General features: G+C 39.0%; 1 protein-coding gene and 1 pseudogene across 2 annotated transcripts in view; one reads left to right on the top strand and one right to left on the bottom strand.

The window, feature by feature from the left end:
* Window positions 1-521: 521 nt before the first annotated feature.
* The window catches only part of Tmem150c (transmembrane protein 150C), a 65,353-nt gene continuing 45,811 nt past the window's right edge, over window positions 522-20,063 (bottom strand). The window contains exons 2-9 of one of the 2 annotated variants that reach the window (XM_026409006.2): window positions 16,489-16,578; window positions 15,217-15,270; window positions 15,060-15,092; window positions 14,895-14,962; window positions 8,827-8,954; window positions 5,827-6,004; window positions 2,439-2,673; window positions 522-2,062 (exon numbers count right to left, since the gene is read on the bottom strand). In XM_026409006.2, the coding sequence (XP_026264791.1) occupies window positions 2,465-2,673; window positions 5,827-6,004; window positions 8,827-8,954; window positions 14,895-14,962; window positions 15,060-15,092; window positions 15,217-15,270; window positions 16,489-16,568 (750 nt within the window). In that variant the 5' untranslated portion in view covers window positions 16,569-16,578 and the 3' untranslated portion in view covers window positions 522-2,062; window positions 2,439-2,464. Of the gene's footprint in view, window positions 2,674-5,826; window positions 6,005-8,826; window positions 8,955-14,894; window positions 14,963-15,059; window positions 15,093-15,216; window positions 15,271-16,488; window positions 16,579-20,063 lie in introns of both variants that reach the window. The other variant, XM_026409005.2, reaches the window with a different exon arrangement.
* Window positions 17,298-17,732, top strand: LOC113196900 (DNA-directed RNA polymerase III subunit RPC10 pseudogene; annotated as a pseudogene).

Genomic DNA, 20,063 nt, shown 5'->3' with positions numbered 1-20,063 from the left:
ACCTGAAAAACTAGGTGCTTCGACCTCCAACCTACCAACTTCTAGGAAAGAGGTGGGGACACTGGAAGTATAGATATAAAATAAACTCGTGAATGAGCTCTAGAGAGTTCCTGGATTATAAACACCAAGGCACTAGGAGGATGGGATGCTCTAAGGACATAGAAGCCCCATGCACCTTCCCCTGCTCTGCCCTGTCCTGAACTGTAACATTTATAACAAGCCAGTGAAATGTAAAGCGTTTTCCTGAGTTCTGCAAGCCATTAATAGCAAATTCTGGACTCAATCTGGACATAAGTGGGGACAGTCTTATGCAACTGAACCCTTACACCTGTGGAGTCTGATACTAACTCCGGGTAGTTAGAGCTGTAGACACCCAGTTGGTGTCCAGAGTCAGAGAACTGGTTGTTGAAAACAACGTACCAATGTAACACTGAAGTTCAACATCAAGTCTCACTGCTTACACATTTCAATATTAGAGAAGAAATGTTAGTGCAAGAGACAAGGAAATCACAATTCTGCATAAAAGAATTTTATTTAATGGCCAGATCCCAATGAATAATGTTAGCCATTGCTTGATTCTGCTCAAATGTGCTATTAGGTATACTCCTAAGAAAGTGTACAAGTGCATCACCAAAAGCTGTCTAATTTGGATTGTGTAGAGTAAAATAAAAGTTCATAAATCTTTGTTCTTTGATAAAATTTTTAAAATATAAAAATGAAAAAAACAGAAAAGCAGTATTCAAAACTAATAAACGTCACCTTGGACTATTTACAGTAAGATGCCTTTTTATAACAGAATACTCTGCTTGATTCTTTTCCTCACATTTTACTTAGAGGTATTCCCATGTCTTTATCTGAACCTTATTCATGATTTCTTCCTCTCGTGTCTCACATGAAACAGCCATCTTCTCTTTTCACTCATCTTTGAGTCTCTAATACTTCTTTTTCCTCACTAATAAATGATTAACAGTTCTATTCAACAGACATTTATTTATTGAGCACCTAATATGTGCCAGGCACTGTGCTAGGAGGTGGGGATACAGATGAAAAGACACCAACCCCCTTACTCAGGAAGCTCAAGAGTTTGGGTTGAAATTTTTAAATATCTTTCACATATTCCACAAAATCCTAGGCCCCTAGAAAGTACATTTGGAGATTTCTGGAAACAGTGCACTCATTGGGAATCTGTCCACTCAGCCTACTGCCTGCATGTGGAATTTGGAATTCTGCTCTTTGTGAAGCAGAGCCTAAAACACCCACCTACAGTTGGAGTTCCCAACTCTTATCAGCTGGAAACCACATGTCGGGCAGTAATATTTTACTTTGCTTCTACAAATTCCAGATTTGAAAAGCCCTTGATCCAAAAACTACCAGATTTGAGCAATAGCTACATATTAAGAAAGTCCTCCCTGATTTGGAATAACCAGATGCTCTCAAACTCCTGTCTTTTCCTAAGTGTCCAGCAGGAGCTCTTGCAGTTACCTCCACAGGCTCAGACTTCTGTGCATTTCTGTATGAAATTTTCCTTTGTTTCAAACATAAATCTGTAGGTGACTTTTTTTTTTCTTTTTTTCACGTTTGAACCAAAAGCAAGCTCAGTTCTTGCCTTTGGTCTACATTTTCTTTGTCCATGAAGTGAGACCCATGAGAGTTACTTTAAAAAGGTAAACATGAAAGAGAAAACAAAAACTGTACATGACATACCACGGAAGCAAAAACTAAACCACAGCCTCGCTGCCCTCATCCAGGGCCATGCCTGGCAGACGGTGTCCCTAGTAAGTATTCACAAGTGGTGATCTTTCTCAGGCACAGTCCATCAAGTCCAGATCATCCAGGTGGGCTCCCCTCTTCCAGTCTAGCATGTTCCTTTCCTGAGACCCACACAGCCGACCACTGAACAACGATGAAGAGTGCATTGGTGGAAAGTGATAGCTGTGCCTTTTCCAGGCCACACAGGGCCAGATCTCCACACAGTGTCCATCCAATTTGGTGACGCTCATCCATTCAAGAACTAGAGCCAGATTCACAGCTTCCTCGTGAGCTAGTTCCAAGCCCTTTGGACCTGAAGGCAACTTAGGGAGTTGGCATTATTCTCTTGTTCCATTTGCCTCCCCCCTCCCACCCCCGCTGTGGTGGGGAGATGGTGTTGGAAAGAGGATAAGACGAGCAAGGCATACTGAGAGGAGGAGGGGACCAAGGAGTGATCATGCACAAGCTTCTGGCTCTGTCGTGCATATATTTTCAGTGTAACAGCGTGAATTTTGACACATAAGGAAGGGCTTGTGCTTTTTCATTAAAGAAATAACTCGCCCTGAAAAGCTCATTTGGCAAATGTGGCCACGAACGTGTGTATGTGTGTGTGTGGGCAATGTGTCAAGAGGTGATGCCTCACGTCCGGTGAGTGTGTCCTACGGGCCCTTCCCCATTGCCACACCCACCTCACCAGCATAGAGAACCTGATGGGTTACACCTGGTCGGTTTGATATTCAGAAGCTTCTGACAGACTTTCTGAGAAGCTCAGGAAATTCTCCTGGTACTCAGAACACACAATCTCGTAGCGGTAGTGCCGGAACTCCACGGCAAAGGTGCCAAAGTAAGACAGGAAGCACATGACCAGGCCCCACTGGACCCTGGCTGCGTACATGTGGATGTCTTGGGCCATGAGGATGAAGTCTGGGGAGAAGCAGTCAAGGAGGGCACCCTCATCAGCCACACTCATCAGCAATCCCCTCACCAGCAAAACCGGGAGCTTCCCAGAGCTGCTAAAGGCCAATATTTGCATGAGTAATAACATAACTGTTGAACTCTTTGTGCCAGATGTGCTTCTAAAGGTGCTTCCATGAATAATCTCTCTCAATTCTCACAGCAACCCTCTTATCATTTGCAGTTGTATAACAGTAAAGAAACTGAGACCACGTGAATAAGTGACTGGGCTCAAGGCACTCAGGCGGACAGCAGTCGGTAGGGCTGGATTCACACAAGCACTCTGACTCCCAGGCCAGGTGTTCAACAACCGCACTCTACACCTGCCTGATGGAGTGTGGGATTAACAAAAGAATTACAACTCCGAGGTTAATTAGTGAATCAAAAACATAAAGCTATCTTTTTAAAAATCACTATGAACAACCAGAGGTTTATAGTTCTATCTGCAGAAATAATTTTGAACATACCAGGTTGCTAACGACCTCCATGTAAGCTGTGTTGGGCTGTGCTATGCTCTAATACTGTTGAGTGACCCCCTTCCCTCTTCTAATTTTCACCATTCTCTTCTAGACAATACTGTATAATCCCTGACGTCATAATATCACATTAAAACTTATGCCCAGGTGAAAACATGCAATTTAAAAACAAATAGATGAAAACCCTATTCCTGACTGTATCTGGTGTGTGTATGTGTGTGAGTGTGTATACATATAAACAACTGTATATACGGAGACTAGGACCTCCAAAAAGGGTGAAAAGTTCATAGCATGTTTTAATGAAGGGCCAAGAAGCTGAGGACTGACTACATTTATTTAGAAAAATCAGAGATGTCTCTTAGAATGAGTTTTCTCTTTAGAACTTAGGCCTAGAGTTTGGGGACATTTTCAGAAAGTAAGAATATTGAAACTATTTCAGCCAAGCTTTGTTCTCTTGATAAGGCCTGGATCCCTTCACCCAAGAACCAAGAAGTATTCTAAGTGTTCCAAAATGACATGGATCAGAATCAACTATAAGCTCAAAACAGAATCATTTAAAGTCTGCATACTCATACTAAAGCAATAGGAACTTAAGTTAATGGAGAATGATTAAATCAAACCTCAAGTGGCCAGTTTTGACTTTTTTGATTTTATGTTTTTTATCAGGTTGCTGGCAAGCAGCAAGTTTTTTGGTTGGTTGGTTGGTTGGTTGGTTGGTTGTGTATGTACTGGGCATTGAACCCAGGGGCACTTTATCAGTGAGCTACATCCACAGTCTGTTTTATTTTATTAAGTTACTGAGGCTGGCCTTGAACTTGCGATCCTCCTTCTTCAGCCTCACAGAGTCACTGGGATTATAGGCCTATGCCACTGTGCCTGGCAAGAAGCGAGATTTTTGACTTTGATTTTAAGTTCTTAAGTGTCCTCTGTCTAATGTGACTGCAGAGCTTCCGAAAAACAGTGAAATGATCAAATGGCCGTTAGTGAAGGAAAGGGAAATAAAAAGCTCTAAATGTTCCACTAATTAGAGAATGTCTTTGAAAGCTAAATGTTTTCATTCTCTAGGGAGAAAATGGTGCAGTAACTGAGGGCAAGAACTGAGCCCAAGTTTATATCTTTTTTGGAGGGGCAGGGGTGGAAGCATGTTCCTGGGGAGTGAATCCAGGGCGCTTAACCACTGAGCCACATTCCCATCCCTTTTTTGTATTTTATTTAGAGACAGAGTCTCACTGAGTTACTTAGGGCCATGCTAAATTGCTGAGGCTGGTTGAACTCAATTCTCCTGCCTCAGCCTCCTAAGCGGCTGGGATTACACAACCTCACTGGTGCAAGTTTAAATCTTGATACACTATATACTACTTGTGGGATCTTGGGAAAATTAGCCTGTGATCCCATTATTACCTTTCAAATAAGGATTAAAAGGTACCTTGATACATTAAAATTTCTGAGAATTATGCTGTACACATGGTTAAGTGCCCAGTAAGCACTGGTGATTAAAGATGTATAATTGTGTGTAATTAACCGTCTAGGAACTTTGACTCCCTTCTCTGGTTTCCTGAGGAGAAGGAGGAACTATTAGAAGGCACACTTGTGGATTTAGCTCCACCCGGGATGACTGATCTGACTGGTGGGATTGGAACTGGTCGGCTTGTATTGGGCCAGTGCTCCATCCTAACCAGCTATCTCTGGGATTTGTCTGGGATTCATGGAGTGAGCCATTTTCTGCCTTTCCCTGGTTTCTATGCTTGTTACTGGATGGGTAAGTTGAATTGCAGGGTGTAAGAGATGAGGCCTGCAGCATTCTTTCCAAACTTCCTAGAATAAAGGCTCATTTCTTCTTCCCCATCTGTCTCCTTATGTCTGTTCTCAATTGGTTCAAACTCTGAGGGAAGGAAAGGAAGAGCATCCTAAATCCTCAAATATTTGTTTAGGAAAATTACACATGCAATGACAATCTAGTTCTTGAATTTGTTTCCCAGAAAGGCTTATTTTCCTGAAAGATATAAACATCCTAGTCCCTTGAAATTCATTTTAGAATTAATAAATTAGATAACAAGGCTTAATTAAATCATAATAAAACTTTTTAAGATGGAGAAAAATTACCATTCTCTTTGGGTTATGTATTGTATGTTTTTCACAAAAGGAAACTTCTGTCATTAGTGAGGGAAGAATGCGTGACACCACTCCTACAAATTGAAACAATCTTAAGATGGCAGAACTTGCTCTTAGTTCTCCATCTCTCTTGAGCATGAAAAACTAACCTGAGAGTTTTGGTTTTCATACTTGTTTACTTTTCTGTTTTGTTTGAAGATTCTGAGATGAAGCCAGGAGCAGTGGTACACATCTCTAATCAGAGCAGCTGGTGAGGCTAAGGCAGGCAGATGGTGAGTTCAAAGCCAGCCTCAGCAATTTAGTGAGGTCCAAAGCAATTTAGTGAGATCATCTCCAAATAAAATATAAAAAGGGTTGGGGAATGTGGCTTTGTGGTTAAGCACACCTGGGTTCCATCACTGGTACCAAAAAAAAAAAAAAGATTCTGAGATGACGTGAGAGTTATCCCAACATCCTGGGAATGGCAACTGTCTCACAAACAACTTACCTGTGTTTTAATCTCACTAGTAAAGAACCTTTCACATTCAAAGGATACAAAGGACTACACAGAGAGTGATAGATGCTGACAGAATAACTCGCGGAATTCCAACTTTCCGTCCTTCATTCTTGATGTTGACTTTGAGTGTCAATGCAGCCTGGATCCAGCAGGTCAATGTGCCAAATCCAAAAGTCAAGGAGGTTCCCACATTATGGATTTCTTCATCCTTTGTGAGCTAGGGATGAACAGACCATGGCATGTGGGAGCCCATTTAGAAAAGAAGACAATGCAAGCTGATGAAATATGCGAGGGGAGAAAGATATCTCAATACTGGGATGAGAGATTTTAGGAAGATGAGAGTCCTCCATCTCCACTGGGTCTTTGTGTCTAGTCTCAAATGGTTTAAACTCTGCAGAGGAAGGGAAATAAACAGTACCCCAAACCTTAAAAACATTCATTCAGGAAAACCACTTAGGAAGTGGTCATCTATTCTTTGAATCGATTTTTTTCAGAAAAGCCTTTTGGGAAAGGAAATGAAAAAACCAGACAAGTTATACACAAAAAAAGGAAATGTCAAAGTTCGTACAAGCCTACATTCCCAAGTTTATTCTCCAGGCTAAGAAAATAAGACACAGGATCTGTTCTTTAAAGATAGGATAACCAATTCTGGTCAAGTCAAGATTGAATTGGCATAGACAACTAATCACTCTTGGGCTGTTCTTTACTTCTATAAAACTGACCTGTCTGTGTGATGGGTCCAACTCCATTCAGGAGAATTCTTTGAGTTTTGTTTTACTGTAGTAATAAGAAAAACTGCCATCTACCAGCTTGGTCATTATTTAGAGACTCATTAAAAGATAAAAGGATTGAAGATTGATAGGCAAGGCTTTTATAGAGTCAGTAGGTTAAATGAAAGTCATCTGGGTTATTTCATTTGGGAGACAGAGATATAAAATCTTCAAATCATCCCACTTATTTAAAAAAATGTATATAACACTTAAATCTCTCTTTGTAATTACATGCAATTTAGTCATACATATAGGAAAATAAAATTATTGTTGAAGGGATAGCTTTTAAACCATGCTGTAAAATATCATTTTGTTGTTTAGTATGGTTGTGAATAGCTTTTGCATCAAATGAATATTACTTCTCCTTTATAATTTTTTTGTATTGTTTTTAGCTATAGGGTTCATTCTCCCATCTAGGCCCATCCCCTTGTTTGGAAGAAAAGAAACCACTTTTTCCTCATAATTCAAAAAATATATCTTCAAAATTTGTTTAAAAATAATGATTCCTCAAATTAAATTTCCCTAGGATGTTGGTTTTCTGTGCCATATGCAATCTATTTCATTTCCTTTTTTGCCATTTTAAATGTAAATTTAAAAATAGATAATAGTTATGTGGTTCAAACTTTTAAAATTTACAAAAAAAAAAAAATGGTGTAGATTGAAAAGTCTCTTAGCCAGTATACATCATCCACCTGGTTTCTCCACAGGGAACTACTTTGTTGTTTGTTCCTTGTTTGTTTCCTATAGATATTCCTGCAAGTGTTCTTTATATCTACTGTCATTCATTCATAATTTTGATTATTTGTGGTTCATCAAGACTGTCCCATCTCTGTGCTTCTAGGACTTTACTATAGATCCAAATGGGCACTTAACTCATCAAAACCATGGTCAAGAGAACTGATCATCACTGAGCATGTTACAACCTACCTGCACCTGAAGCACAGGCAGGCAAGTGAGGGAAAGGCCCCCAAGAAGATTCTAGTAAAAATGCTCTGTGCCCTAACAATTTGGGTCTTTTTAAAAAAAAAATTTAAAAAGATTTATTTTGTTTTGGTTGTAGTTGGACACAACACCTTTGTTTTTATTTATTTATTTATTTTTATGTGGTGCTGAGGTTCGAACCCAGGGCCTCGCACACGCTAGGTGAGTGCTCTACCGCTGAGCCACAACCCCAAGCCCACAATTTGGATCTTAACAGGATAAAATCTCAAATACTCTCTTGATAATTCATTACCCTAACAAATATGTTCTAAAAATGCAGCTTTCTGGTTGTCTAACTTGATATGTGATGGGATTTAGAATAGTTTGAGGAATTTGTGGAACTGCCTGTCAAACAACTCATCAAGTGAAAAAATACTTATTTAGTCCCCAAGAGGAAGTCTTGGGGAACATGTGATCCTGGCTTAATGAATTAGCAGGAGTGAGAGTTAAGACAGGACATGCTCTTAGAAAATCCACTACCAGATTTTCAGTAAGAACATTTCCTGAATGCTCATTAGATTGCTGAGGGTCTTGAATGCCTACACCATTTGTATTTCAAATCTAAGAAACAGGAGGAGTGTCAGGATCAGTGTTTGCTCACAAGGAGAAAATCTGAAGCAATAGTATGTATGGCATAGGTTGGAGGATGGTATGGAGGGAATGGAGGCAGGAAGATCAGTCAACTACTGCAATAAATTAAGTCATTTAGGACAAGAAGTGGGTGATAGTATTGGCAAGGGAAATTATTCTTGCAGATTGTGATCTTAAGCTTCTAAATTTCTAGGAAGAAAGATTAGGATTAGTATGTCTTTATACAAGTTATAGGTGTTCTAGAGAAATTCTGAGCTTTCAAACTGGATTCCATGGGGGCTTACTAACTTGAAATGTAAGCATTCATCAAATAGAATATGTGGTGTTTAATTATAAAAAGGCAATGATCCTAAGTTTTCTAGAAAGACACATTAGGATGCAATTTGCTATTTTTAATAAAAAGTGTGACCCACTTCCAAATTCTTTGTCTAAAACTATTAATAGCTACTTCTTACAATAGCCTTGCTGTAATTCATATGCAGACTTTTCATATGTCTCACATGTGTGACAAGAACTGGCTCAGAGGGCTGGCTGCTGGAGAGCCTGTGACAGTGAGAACCACTGTTCCTAATTGTTTTTAAGGTTGATGAAAAATTAATATGGAACACATCGTGACTAGACTTCACTAGCTGCAATAATCATACAAGTGAAGGCCTTAATGATATGAGAGGGAGGTGAAAAAGGCCAAATGAAGTACCTGAAAATTACCAAGTAAGGTCATTCCAAAGGAAGCCAGACACAGCGCCACCAATCCACTAATATTCAGCCATGGGTTTAAAACCTTTGGTTTCAGTTGTATGAAGCGCAGAACAGCTACCACAAGGGCTAGGAATAAAGCAAAATCTTAAAATTAAAAAAAAATGTAAATCATTCACCTACTATGAGGCAGAGTTCTCCACCCACAACGTGCACAACTCAACTTTGCATCATACTCCATCTTAAGTCTCTGAAAGGACAGGCAATTTTACAAAGACACTTTCCATGCAGTGCTTGTGATTATTTAGATTTGTGGTGACACCACCTGGGGGAAGCCAAGAGGACTTGAAGCAGCAGTGCTGTCTATTATGGGGGTGATGCAAGGATGACAGAACTTTTAGTAGTGTTGTTCAGAGTCTGCAAAAACAAGGTCAGCAAAGGGCAGACTGGCCTCAGAGAACATTGCAGAGGTGTGGCACAGAACAAATGAGATGGGGACAAAGACCTGGAATTCATTAATATCAGCCATCCTTTAGCTTACAACAGTGTTAGAAAACAGTGTTAGGAAGGTGGGGGGAGAGGTCAAGGTAACCACATCTGGGCAAACCTGTGTTCCCTGGGCCAGAAACCATCCCTGGGGATAGGAAGGAAAGTGTACAAATCCCTTCATTATTGGTTTTAGTTTCACTTCCCTTTGATGCTCCCAGTAGGTGCTCATTGTCAAAGGACCAAGACAATTCAAATTAGAGCAGTTAAAGTAATCATGTTCATGAAATCTGCATCCTAACACCAAAGATGGTGGGGACAGAGGTTGGTGTGTACTCAAAATCAGACCTGGTACATCAAGAAGACTCAATTCTTTCAAGGGATATTAATCACCCTATCTCATTTGTTCCATGCCACACCTCTATAATACTCTTTTAAAAGGCCACTCTATCTTTTGAAGTAACTTGGTATTTAAGAACTTGAAGAGAAAATGAGGGAAGTTACTTGTATTTCAAATCTGACTTCTAATAGTAACCTTGGGGACAGTTACCACTCAAGCCACTAGTCTAATAATCACCTTTTATTAGAGACTTAGTGCAGGGATATTTTCATATAGATACAAAAAGCTGGAAGAGAATGGTTTACAAATGATGAAATGAATATAAATTGTATCTTTTAATTAATATAAATTCTATGTACATATAAGGAAATGCAGTTTCTATTGCTTAAGACAATTAATTTTGACATTAAGGTTCAGCAGGGAAGACAGAAATTCAAGAATTACCCTATTTATATTAGCAATTATGTTGGTAATTATTCACTAAAGGTTTGCCTTGATTACAGGCCCTTATCCATAATCATTAGTTAAAAAAAAATCTTCCATACATTTGCATTTTCCAAGGATGCTAAATTTCATAGTGTCAGGCTATGAACTCAAAGAGTTGGCTTTTGGTTCCAAGTACCTCTGATCACAGAGTGGAATAATACTGGATCTTAATTGGATTTTGGAACCAAAATAGAGATAAACCATGATTTGTGAAATATCAACTTATTCAGCCTTGATATAGTTTTAGTACATGTTTCACCTAATGCCCACTATGGATCAGAAAATTAATCAATTCTATTTCAGTGGACAACAGTTGCTCAAACAATTGGTTTGAGCTACCTAGTTAGGAGTTACTTCAGAAGTCTATTAATAATAACTATAGTTAGAAGGTGAAAGCTACTTCTATCCTAGAAGGTGAAAAGTAAACATTGTTATTAATTTTTAGGATGAGAATAGGAGAAGGAAGTGGTGGCAGGAGTAATTCCACATACAGCATTCTGACATAACTTGGTCAGCTGATAAAGAAGTCATTAGATTAGGACTAGAGAGTTCAATGCAGGGCACCATGGGATTTACTTGCTAATTAATTCTGCATGGCTGTAAGGGAGTAATGACAAAATACCAAGGTGGCACATTTAATTTCTTTTAAAAATGATTAGTGAAACATATTACTTTGGGAACTCCCTGCTGGCCATTTAATTAATTGTAGAATAAGACCGTGCTGGAACCTTAGCCTAGGTGAAACCCAATCCCTCATATAGCTCCTCACAATGACCCATGTAGTTTAGTCCCTATGCCCAGGGGAAGGGATCTGATGGTCAATCTCTGAGCTAACTATTTCTTGCCAGTAAACACGGGACTTGTATCATGTCTTGGTCCCAGTAATGCTAAGCTTCCTATTTGTAACATGGGTGATAAGACACTTTTCCATGAGCAAGTGATGAAATTACACAGGAACCAGAAAGCTATGTGGAGCCAATAATTCAACCCAGCACTCTTCGTTCCGAACACCATACTTTGCCCTTTTCTCCTGTTAATTCCATTATTAATCAGCTCAGATGAGGCATAATTTCCTTTTAAAACAGATTCTACTTGAATTTTTAGAATGGCAAACTAAATGAAGAGACTGACCCTATAAACAGTCGTATTAACTTTTGGTTTAAATGAAGTCAGATTCAAACTATGAAGTCCATTGTCAACAAAGTGGTAGTTTATTTATACCTTATTGAAAAAGACAGTTGGGGCAAGAGGACAATTTCAATGGCATCATTATATATGCTGACCAACTTTTACCATGTTCACCTGATGAACATGACATGCTGTTTAGTTTCATTTAAAAAAAAATTTTTTTTGAGGCAAGAGGACCACAAGTCCTGGGCAACTTAGCAACACCCTATCTCAAAATAAAAGCTTTTAAAAAGGTGCTAAGGATGTAGTTCAGTGGTAGAGTACTGGTCTAACATGTTCAAGCCCAAGTATCACAGTGGGAAGAAAATTAGGTTTTACTAGATGGTTTTTAAAAGATATTAAAAATCTTGTTTTAAAATGTAAATTTTGAGTATGTAGAATCTTTGCTATACATGTGCCCCCTATTTAATTCTCCTGTCTATTTTAAGAGTATAAATAGAAAAATTGTATATTTTTTTTTTTTTAATTTTGAGACCGACTAGGTTTTTAAAATTCAAAACTCTGAGTAACATCTCTTCATTACAGCTCTAAACTGGTGCCTGGCCAATTCTTTTTTGTTTTGTTTAGTTTTACTGTTTATATGCATCCATAATTCCTATTTATGACTGCGGTAGAACACGGCAGTCAATATGTTTTGGCTGAAGGAGGGAGAGAGGCTGCTATTAGGTGACTGAAATCATTCAGCTATTAGCTTCATCCTCAGCAACCTCCCCGGGGGCAGGAAATAATATTCCTCTCAAGAAATTTGTCTTAGGTCTTTTTTCCCCCTAGTGGAAAGGAAAATGTGGATTCAGGACAAAGAGCATAACGAATTCTGTAAAGAAAATAATTGAGCATTCAATCTTTGATTAGCCTGTCAAAAAGATAAAAGATCTTTGCTAACTAATTTTAATAAATGCTACACTGACTCATTTTTAGATTATAAATTATAATCTATAGGGCTGCTGAGAAGCAGTCACTTATAGGCAGTGCGGGCTATTTCTTAAAGGTAGTTATGTTATCTAAAGTAATAGTCTGATGTCTAGCAGGGACAGACCTGGGGAGATGAAAGTATCCACAGTGGAACAAGAATCTTTACTAAATGGATTCCTTTTCACTTCCAGAGTTTATAAATAAATAATTGTTGGTTTGCTCCCACTGAACACTAATCTTAATCAGTTTTGTGTCTACCAGATGGTCCTTCAAATGCTGAAAGATAATAAAGACTAAACACTGGATGTTGCAATACCTCCAAGCAAGAGCTGGTAAAAGCTTAATTGCATCTTGGTGGAGTAGAAAGAACTGAAGAATAAGATGATGACAAATGTCATCTGGAAGAGGGGAACTTGCTTGCATTGCTTTGTTTTTGGAAATGCTTTTATAATTAGTTAATCATATGTTTTATAACTGGTGAATCTCATGAGCTGTGCAAACTGGTTTATACAACAAAGACTACTGGGAAATATCAATTTGTTTAAAAAAGAAAAGAAAAGAATATGTAGCCTCCCACATGTTTGTTGGTTTCTTTAAACCATAAAGGAGGACAGCTTGTGACAGCTTTTGTATAAAAGCAGGTTTCTACATTTCGTGGTTAAATGAGGTAGTGTTTATAAAGCACTTAGCTTTGAGCTTGGAATAAAAATGATGGCAATTAATTATTGTTATTGTGCCCTGTGGGGTGATCAGATGAGTCGGTGCCAACCTGCAGGCCTACATACTGTGATGGCAAAGAGTGTGTGAAAGGCCCCGACTCTGTGATTCACAGTTCACTCCTGGGGCTTTGCACTCTGTTAAATGCAAACATTCCTTAGCGGGCACTGGGCAGAGTGGTGCACACCTGTAATCCCAGCAGTTTGGGAGACTGAAGCAGAAGGATTGTGAGTTCAAAGCCAGACTCAGTAACTTAGTAAGGCCTTGAGAAACTTAGTGAAACCCTGTCTCAAAATAAAGTGTGAAAAGGGGGCTGGGGATGTGACTCAGTGGTTAAGCACCCCTGGGTTCAAACCCTGGTACCAAAAAAAAAAAAAAAAAAAAAAAGTGTATTCCTTAGCAGGCATTTGTGCCCCAGTATGAATAAGTTCACTGGATCTTTTCAGGAGAAAGTGTCAAGAGTAGAATAAAAAAGGAGTATAGGGTTCCTGACAATTCTGAGGCTGAAGGCAGTATCCAAGCAAATCGATTGTGACCAGCCCTGGTCCCACATGTGCATCAGCTGCTGTGAGTGTCAGCCTTCTCAATACCTGTGACAATCTGGGCCACGAAAACCCTGACTGGCACTGGCAGGAAGACAAGAGCTGCTTCTCTTCATGGTCATGTAGTAGCCCATGCCTTCCAGACATTTCCTGCTTAGGTGCATGGGACATACTTTGAGGAAGCTTGGGTAGGGAAAGTCTCTGACAAAATTATACTTAATTCCAGGGAGAAATCTTGTTAACTTCAGAGAAGTCCCCCAGTATGCTTCTTTAGGGATGTTCTCCAAGTTTCTTTCGTTTTGAGCTGTCTGAACAAACTGATTCTGCTTGTGTTGCATGTTGAACTAAGAAGGTCCCATGATTTCCTAAGTTCTAGAGATATAACCTTTCCTATAGCAAACATTAAAAAAGAAAACATTAAGAGTGAGTAGATTTTTTTTTTTTTTCTGGTGAGGAGGAGAGGATTTACACAGAGATGGAGTAACTGGTCATGTCGTTCAGAGACAGGTACCACAAAGGCTGAAAACTCCCTTGGTAATGATATTTTTATCTCTTATTTGGAGTGAGAGCCTCTCCATCTAAAAGAACCTTTTCTAGAAAAACACTGTGGAAAGATTGAGCTGACATTGGTCTTCTCCCAACAATGTGACAACAGTGACAGATAGCTGACCCTTTGAAGGATATTTGGAAAGCCTGGCCTTGAGGAGATGGTGTACAAGTTGGACTTGAACAAGGAGAGAACACGCATAGTTACCACTATCTCTGGAAGACTAACAGGGTCATGCAACACCTGCGGAACTAGGGGACGGGATATTAAGGGAAGGTCTTGGGCCCTGAAGAAAGTGGAGGAAATCAGGGTCAGGCAGGAGCACTAAAGGTTGCTTTTTGTCTTAAGCCTCTTTCCTCATTTGCCAGCTTAAAATGTATGTGGGCACAGAGGAAGGCAAGAGCCTAATGTCAGTGCTGCTCTTTAGGCTTAAGACAGGGTCTATAAACAATATTTATCACAGAGTCCAAGCATCTTTTTATATTTGCCAGTGAAGGAATGAATAAGTCATTCTTTTTAAAGCAAATGTATTGCACCACATCACATTCTGAGGCAGGATTTCATGGCACATGAAAGATATTATTTCATGCAGCAAAAGAAATAAAGTTCAGAGTATGCTGAAATGATAAAGACAAACAAAAGGAGAGAAATGCAAGGCAAGCAGGAGGAAGTAAAAGGATTTATGAGGGGGGGGGGGGAAAGGCTCCTAAAACAAATAGCTGGCTTTGGCATATTGACATGATATGATACTAAATTATCAGCGAGGCCCTCCATTGTTTTGATATAGTTTGGGGCAATGTTAACAAAATAATAGACTGAAGTGCATCACGAATTCTTCATGCTCCTCTTACCTAGGAAGGCTGCCATGTTCATCACTTGACTAAACACACAGCTCGCAGGAGGATCATCCCCTGCAATACTTGAAAAAAGATGAAATGTTTTATAATTACTCAAAATCTATAATCCTCCCAACTTTTCCTAACATCCAACAGATCAGGTGAGAATTATAGAGTTACCTTATATATGGTGCATGCTTCACGCCAGATTTCCTGGGTAACAAACAACAGAGAGAGGCTTAGGTTAAAGCGTGGTCACTGCTGCAGTTCAGCTCTGCCACTGGCAAAGGCTTCGCTAAAAGGCTGAACAACAAACTCCCCCAGAGATAAGCTTTACCTTTCAGCTGAATTTAATGGTAATATTTTTTCATCTTCAACAGCTATAAAGTACCTATCAGGAAAGAAAGATAAGTTGATAAAACAAAGCAATTTTTAAAAAATAAACAAAAAATTCCAAGAATCATTTGTTTCCCAGTTAAATAGACTAAACTATTCTAAATCATACTCATTCTTTTCTGAGAAAATCCTTTTTAATAACATCTAATTCTTTGAAGTTCAAATGTTATTTTTAATATTTTCTTAATTTTCAAAACACCCCCAAGGGCTGGGCTTGTAGATTGGTGGTGAAGCGCTTCCCTTGTACGTGTGAGGGCACTGAGTTTGATCTTCAGCACCACATAAAAATAAAATAAAGGTATTGTGTCCATCTACAACTAAAAATAACATAATACTAAAAAAATTTAAAAACACCCTCAAAATTTATGGCATTGATTTTAATCTGCAGCTTTTTTTTTTTTTTTTTTTTAGGACTAGCGATAGAATCCAGGGCCTTCCAGAGAGTAGGCACGTGCTATACCACTGAGCTACATCCCCAGCTCCCAAGGATTATAGTTTAGAAACCAGAAAACAAAGAAACCTTCCAACTTTGAGTAAATTGAAATTACAATTCAGTTTCTAGTTTCTTAGAAATAAATATCCACCACTCTTTTTTTAATGTTATTTTTTAGTTGTAGGGGGGACATAATATCTTTATTTCATTTTTATGTGGTGCTGAGGATTGAACCCAGAGCCTCACCTCACATGTGCTAGGCAAGCACTCTACCACTGAGCTACAATCCCAGCCCCTATCCACCACTCTTAATGAATTTAAACTAAAATTTCTTAAAGTGATTTATTACTTGAAATAAGCAATTTTTGTGGTAAGCCAGGACTTCCAATGTAATGATATTCATCTTATAAACATATCAGACCTTGTCACAAATACTTGAACTATGAACAGGACTGTGAATGGAATCCAGATCATGTTAGTATCAAATTAGAAAATCTTGCAAATAATGAATTTACATGACCACTTTATAAAATGTTCATTATAAGAACAGATGAACACAAAATCAGCATTCTTTATTACCTGCTTTGCATATTTATTACTTAATCTTATTTTAAATAATAAAAGATGAGAAAATAAATGGGGACCTTAGTAAGATTAAATTACTAAGCATATTATCCTAACAGATTTATAAATACATCCATATAGATATGTCACTTATTCTCAAAACTTTGTTTTTAGCTCACTGCATCTGAATCTTTAAGTCATTAAGAGCATACTCACACTATCCACAATCCAGCTGAAGTAAACAAAGTAAATACAAGAGGTAAAAACATCCATACACTGCATTTCTTCCCATCCATGCCTGTACCACTGGAATAAAATGAACAGGTGTTAATAATTAAGGCAAAAATTTACCTAACTCTTTCAAGATGGAAAGGAATTCCAGTAGGGGGAATCTTGTGAGCAGTTAACATAGACACAGAGTCTTAACTGTGATCTGATGCCAAATTTCTCATGAAAACTTTTGAGTACATTTAAGAATGGATAAAGGGGTTAGGACTTTTAGAAGAGCTAAGTACCAAAGGCAAATTCCAACCTACCTTTAGTGCTATTAACATTTACAGGTTTATGGACCTAAGTGCATAAGTATACTCCCAGGCAGACAGGTGTTATAAACAAATAGTTACTAAATAAATCAGCATCACAGGGGAAAAGAGCAAAAGCTTTGCAAATCTGAACTTTTCTTGTGACTTTACTGAGCAGCTATCACAGTAGACACAAAGATAAATGCTCTAGAAAATAATGCATTAGATTAGCTCAATGAAAAAACTGGGGAAAAAATACAGATGCTGGGCATTTGGGGATATAACATTTTCACAGCAAAAATACATAAATTAAAAACTCCCCTAGTCAGACTCAATGGTGCACACCTGCAGTTCCAGCTACTCAGGAGGCAGAGGCAGGCGGATTTCTTGAGCCAAGAAGTTTGAGACCAGCATTGGCAACACAGTGAGACCCCCATCTCAAACTAATAATTTTTAAATTCCCAGATAAAAGTAAAAACTAGAGGCTTTAGAAGTATCTAGGAAATGCTGCTCTTCTGCCGGGGATGTGGGAATGGGCTGATCGTGGGCGGGCCAGCGCTGATCCTGCTTTGCTGGCAACATTTGTACAACAACATCACCTGCAAGGTAACAGAACTGGGAGTATCCAAAGCTGAAAGAAGTGGATGGTGTGCTTGGCTGAGCAGCAGCCTGGGAGAACGCAGACTCTACAGCAGAGCCATGTCCGAATTCGAACATCCTCGAGCTTACTGCATGCAGCTCCAGACCCGCTCTGCAGACGATCCCATGACCACCTTCTACAGGCGCTGCAGAGCTCCATGCGGACACCACTGGAGGGACTAGGGCTGGCCCACCTGCGCAGTGGACGCCCAGCAGGATATGAATTGTGTGTTCTGAGACTCTTTGCTGGTGAAGTGGGAGGTCTGCCCCTTGGGATGGGAGACCAGGGTGTCAGGAAATGGTGCCTGTCTGCCAGTCTGGGAGTTGCTGTATGGTGGTGGGGAGACCCACCGGGAAGTGTGCTTGGTTCAAAGTCCTGCACCTTCTCCTTTTACCTTCCCTAGGCAGATGACATTTCCTCATACCAATGAACAGTCTACTGTTTGCACAACTTAGTACATTAAATATCCCTAAATACTTAACTGTTAATTATAAACCTGTAACCAAAACTTGTTCTGGATGTGGCATTAAAATGAAGTCTAATAAAAAAAAAAAAAAGGTCTAGGAAAAATTATTGGTACCAAACAGAAGTAGCTAATTATCACTTTGTGATATATTTTTGCCTAAAACCATCAGACAAAATCTATTAGACATATTGGATTCCAGCATAATCCTTAAGGAAAAAAAAAAAAAAAAACAACACTTCTAAGAAAATAATGTACCCTAGTGACCTCCACTGGTGACTTGACAAACATAATGATAATGTGATTAAATGACATTTCCAGTATTAGATTCCCCTCAGTATTCATTATTTTGAATTTTACCACAAGTTTGAACCTGCACTGCCAAATTTCTGGGTACCTTCATGACATCTGCTTTCATGTGCTGAGACTATGGACCTTCCAAATGTAGACATCAGATAGAGAACATCATGCCCCGTTGAGGCTGGGAAGCCAATCCCTCTGCAAAGAAGTCTGAGTTCCTAGTACAGTCCTCCCACATAAGGTAGATCTTTCTGACTAGGAGACAGACACCTGAATCTAATAACATGCCTTTAACATTTGTGCCTTAGTCTCAAACATATATCTGGGCAGAAATGTTAAACAAATGGTAGAATCTAGGAGTTGGAAGGCATTTGAGGCACTTTCAATCAATCCAATTCATCCAATTCACAATTTTTTTTTTTGAGAATTTTTTTAACATTTATTTTTCAGTTTTTGGCGGACACAACATCTTTGTTGGTATGTGGTGCTGAGGATCGAACCCGGGCCGCACGCATGCCAGGCGAGCGTGCTACCACTTGAGCCACATCCCCAGCCCCAATTCACAATTATTGATACCCTACTTGTGCTAAGCACTCTGCCAGACTGTGGAAATACTGAGTTGAGGTCTAATGAATACCATGACTTATTTATTTATTACCAGTCTATGCGATATATATAGTAGTCTCTCCTTATGTGAGGGGGATACATTTCAAGACCCCCAGTGGATGCCTGAAACCATGAATAGCACTCAACCCTATCTATATATTTTTCTAATACATATATTTTCACTTTAAGAAAGCAGTTTATGTCTTTTATCTTGTACATCTGTGTTTAGTTTTTCATCACTGTGACCAAAATACCCAACAAGAACAACTTGTAGGAGAAAAGGTTTATTTTGGTTCCTAGTTTCAGAGGTTCAGTCCATGGTGAGCCAACTCCACTGCTCTGAGCCCAAGGTGAGGCAAGTTGAGGGGGCGGTGGAGAAGTATCGCTTATTTCGTAGCCAAGAAACAGAAAAAGAGGAAGGCATCAGAAGTCACAGGGAAGGTGAACCCTTCCAGAGCAAGCCCCCAGTGACACCTCCTCCAGTCATGGCCCCAGCTACCACTACCTGCCTACATTATCACCCAGTTATTTCATTCAAATTAAGATGAACTGATTAGGTTACAGCTCTCACAATCCAGTCACTTCACTTCCAAAAATTCCTGCATGAACACAGGAGATTTTGGGAGACACTCCTATCCAAGCCATAACAGGATCTAAATTGCCAGCATCACTATCCTTGAACTTTGGGCTATTAATAAGTAAAATAAGCATTACCTGAACACAAGCACTGAGATGCCATGATAGTTAATCTGATAACTGAGATAGCTACTCTGTGACTAATGAGCAGAGAGCACATACAGAGTGGATACACTAGACAAAGGATGATTCAAGTCCTGGGCAGAATGGAGTGGGACAGCATAAGATTTCATCACATTAGTCAGAATGGCACACAATTAAAAATGTATGAAATGAAAAAAAATGTACGAAATGTTCATTTCTGGATTTTCTATTTAATATCTTCAGACCATGGTTCATATGGATAACTGGAACCATAAAAAGTAAAGTTGCAGTAAGGGAAGATACTATAAATGCTTGGTCCATGACTTTCCAATCTATGGAAGAACAGTGACTGTTTTAAGCATAAACAATATGGCCAGGCAGGATCTATTCATATTTATGTCCAAAAAGTTATAGATTAATAACAAAGCTATCAATTATGCTAACAAAATAATTTCATCCAAAGGAGTACATAAAATGGCAATGGTAATTGAGTAGGTAAAACAATTATTCTAGATTTGCCACTGAAACAGGGTGCTCTGGC

Source organism: Urocitellus parryii, chromosome 10, assembly GCF_045843805.1.
Source record: "Urocitellus parryii isolate mUroPar1 chromosome 10, mUroPar1.hap1, whole genome shotgun sequence".
NCBI lineage: Eukaryota > Metazoa > Chordata > Mammalia > Rodentia > Sciuridae > Urocitellus > Urocitellus parryii.
The sequence above is the reverse complement of the archived record's forward strand: the minus strand, read 5'-3'. Positions and strand labels throughout refer to the sequence as shown.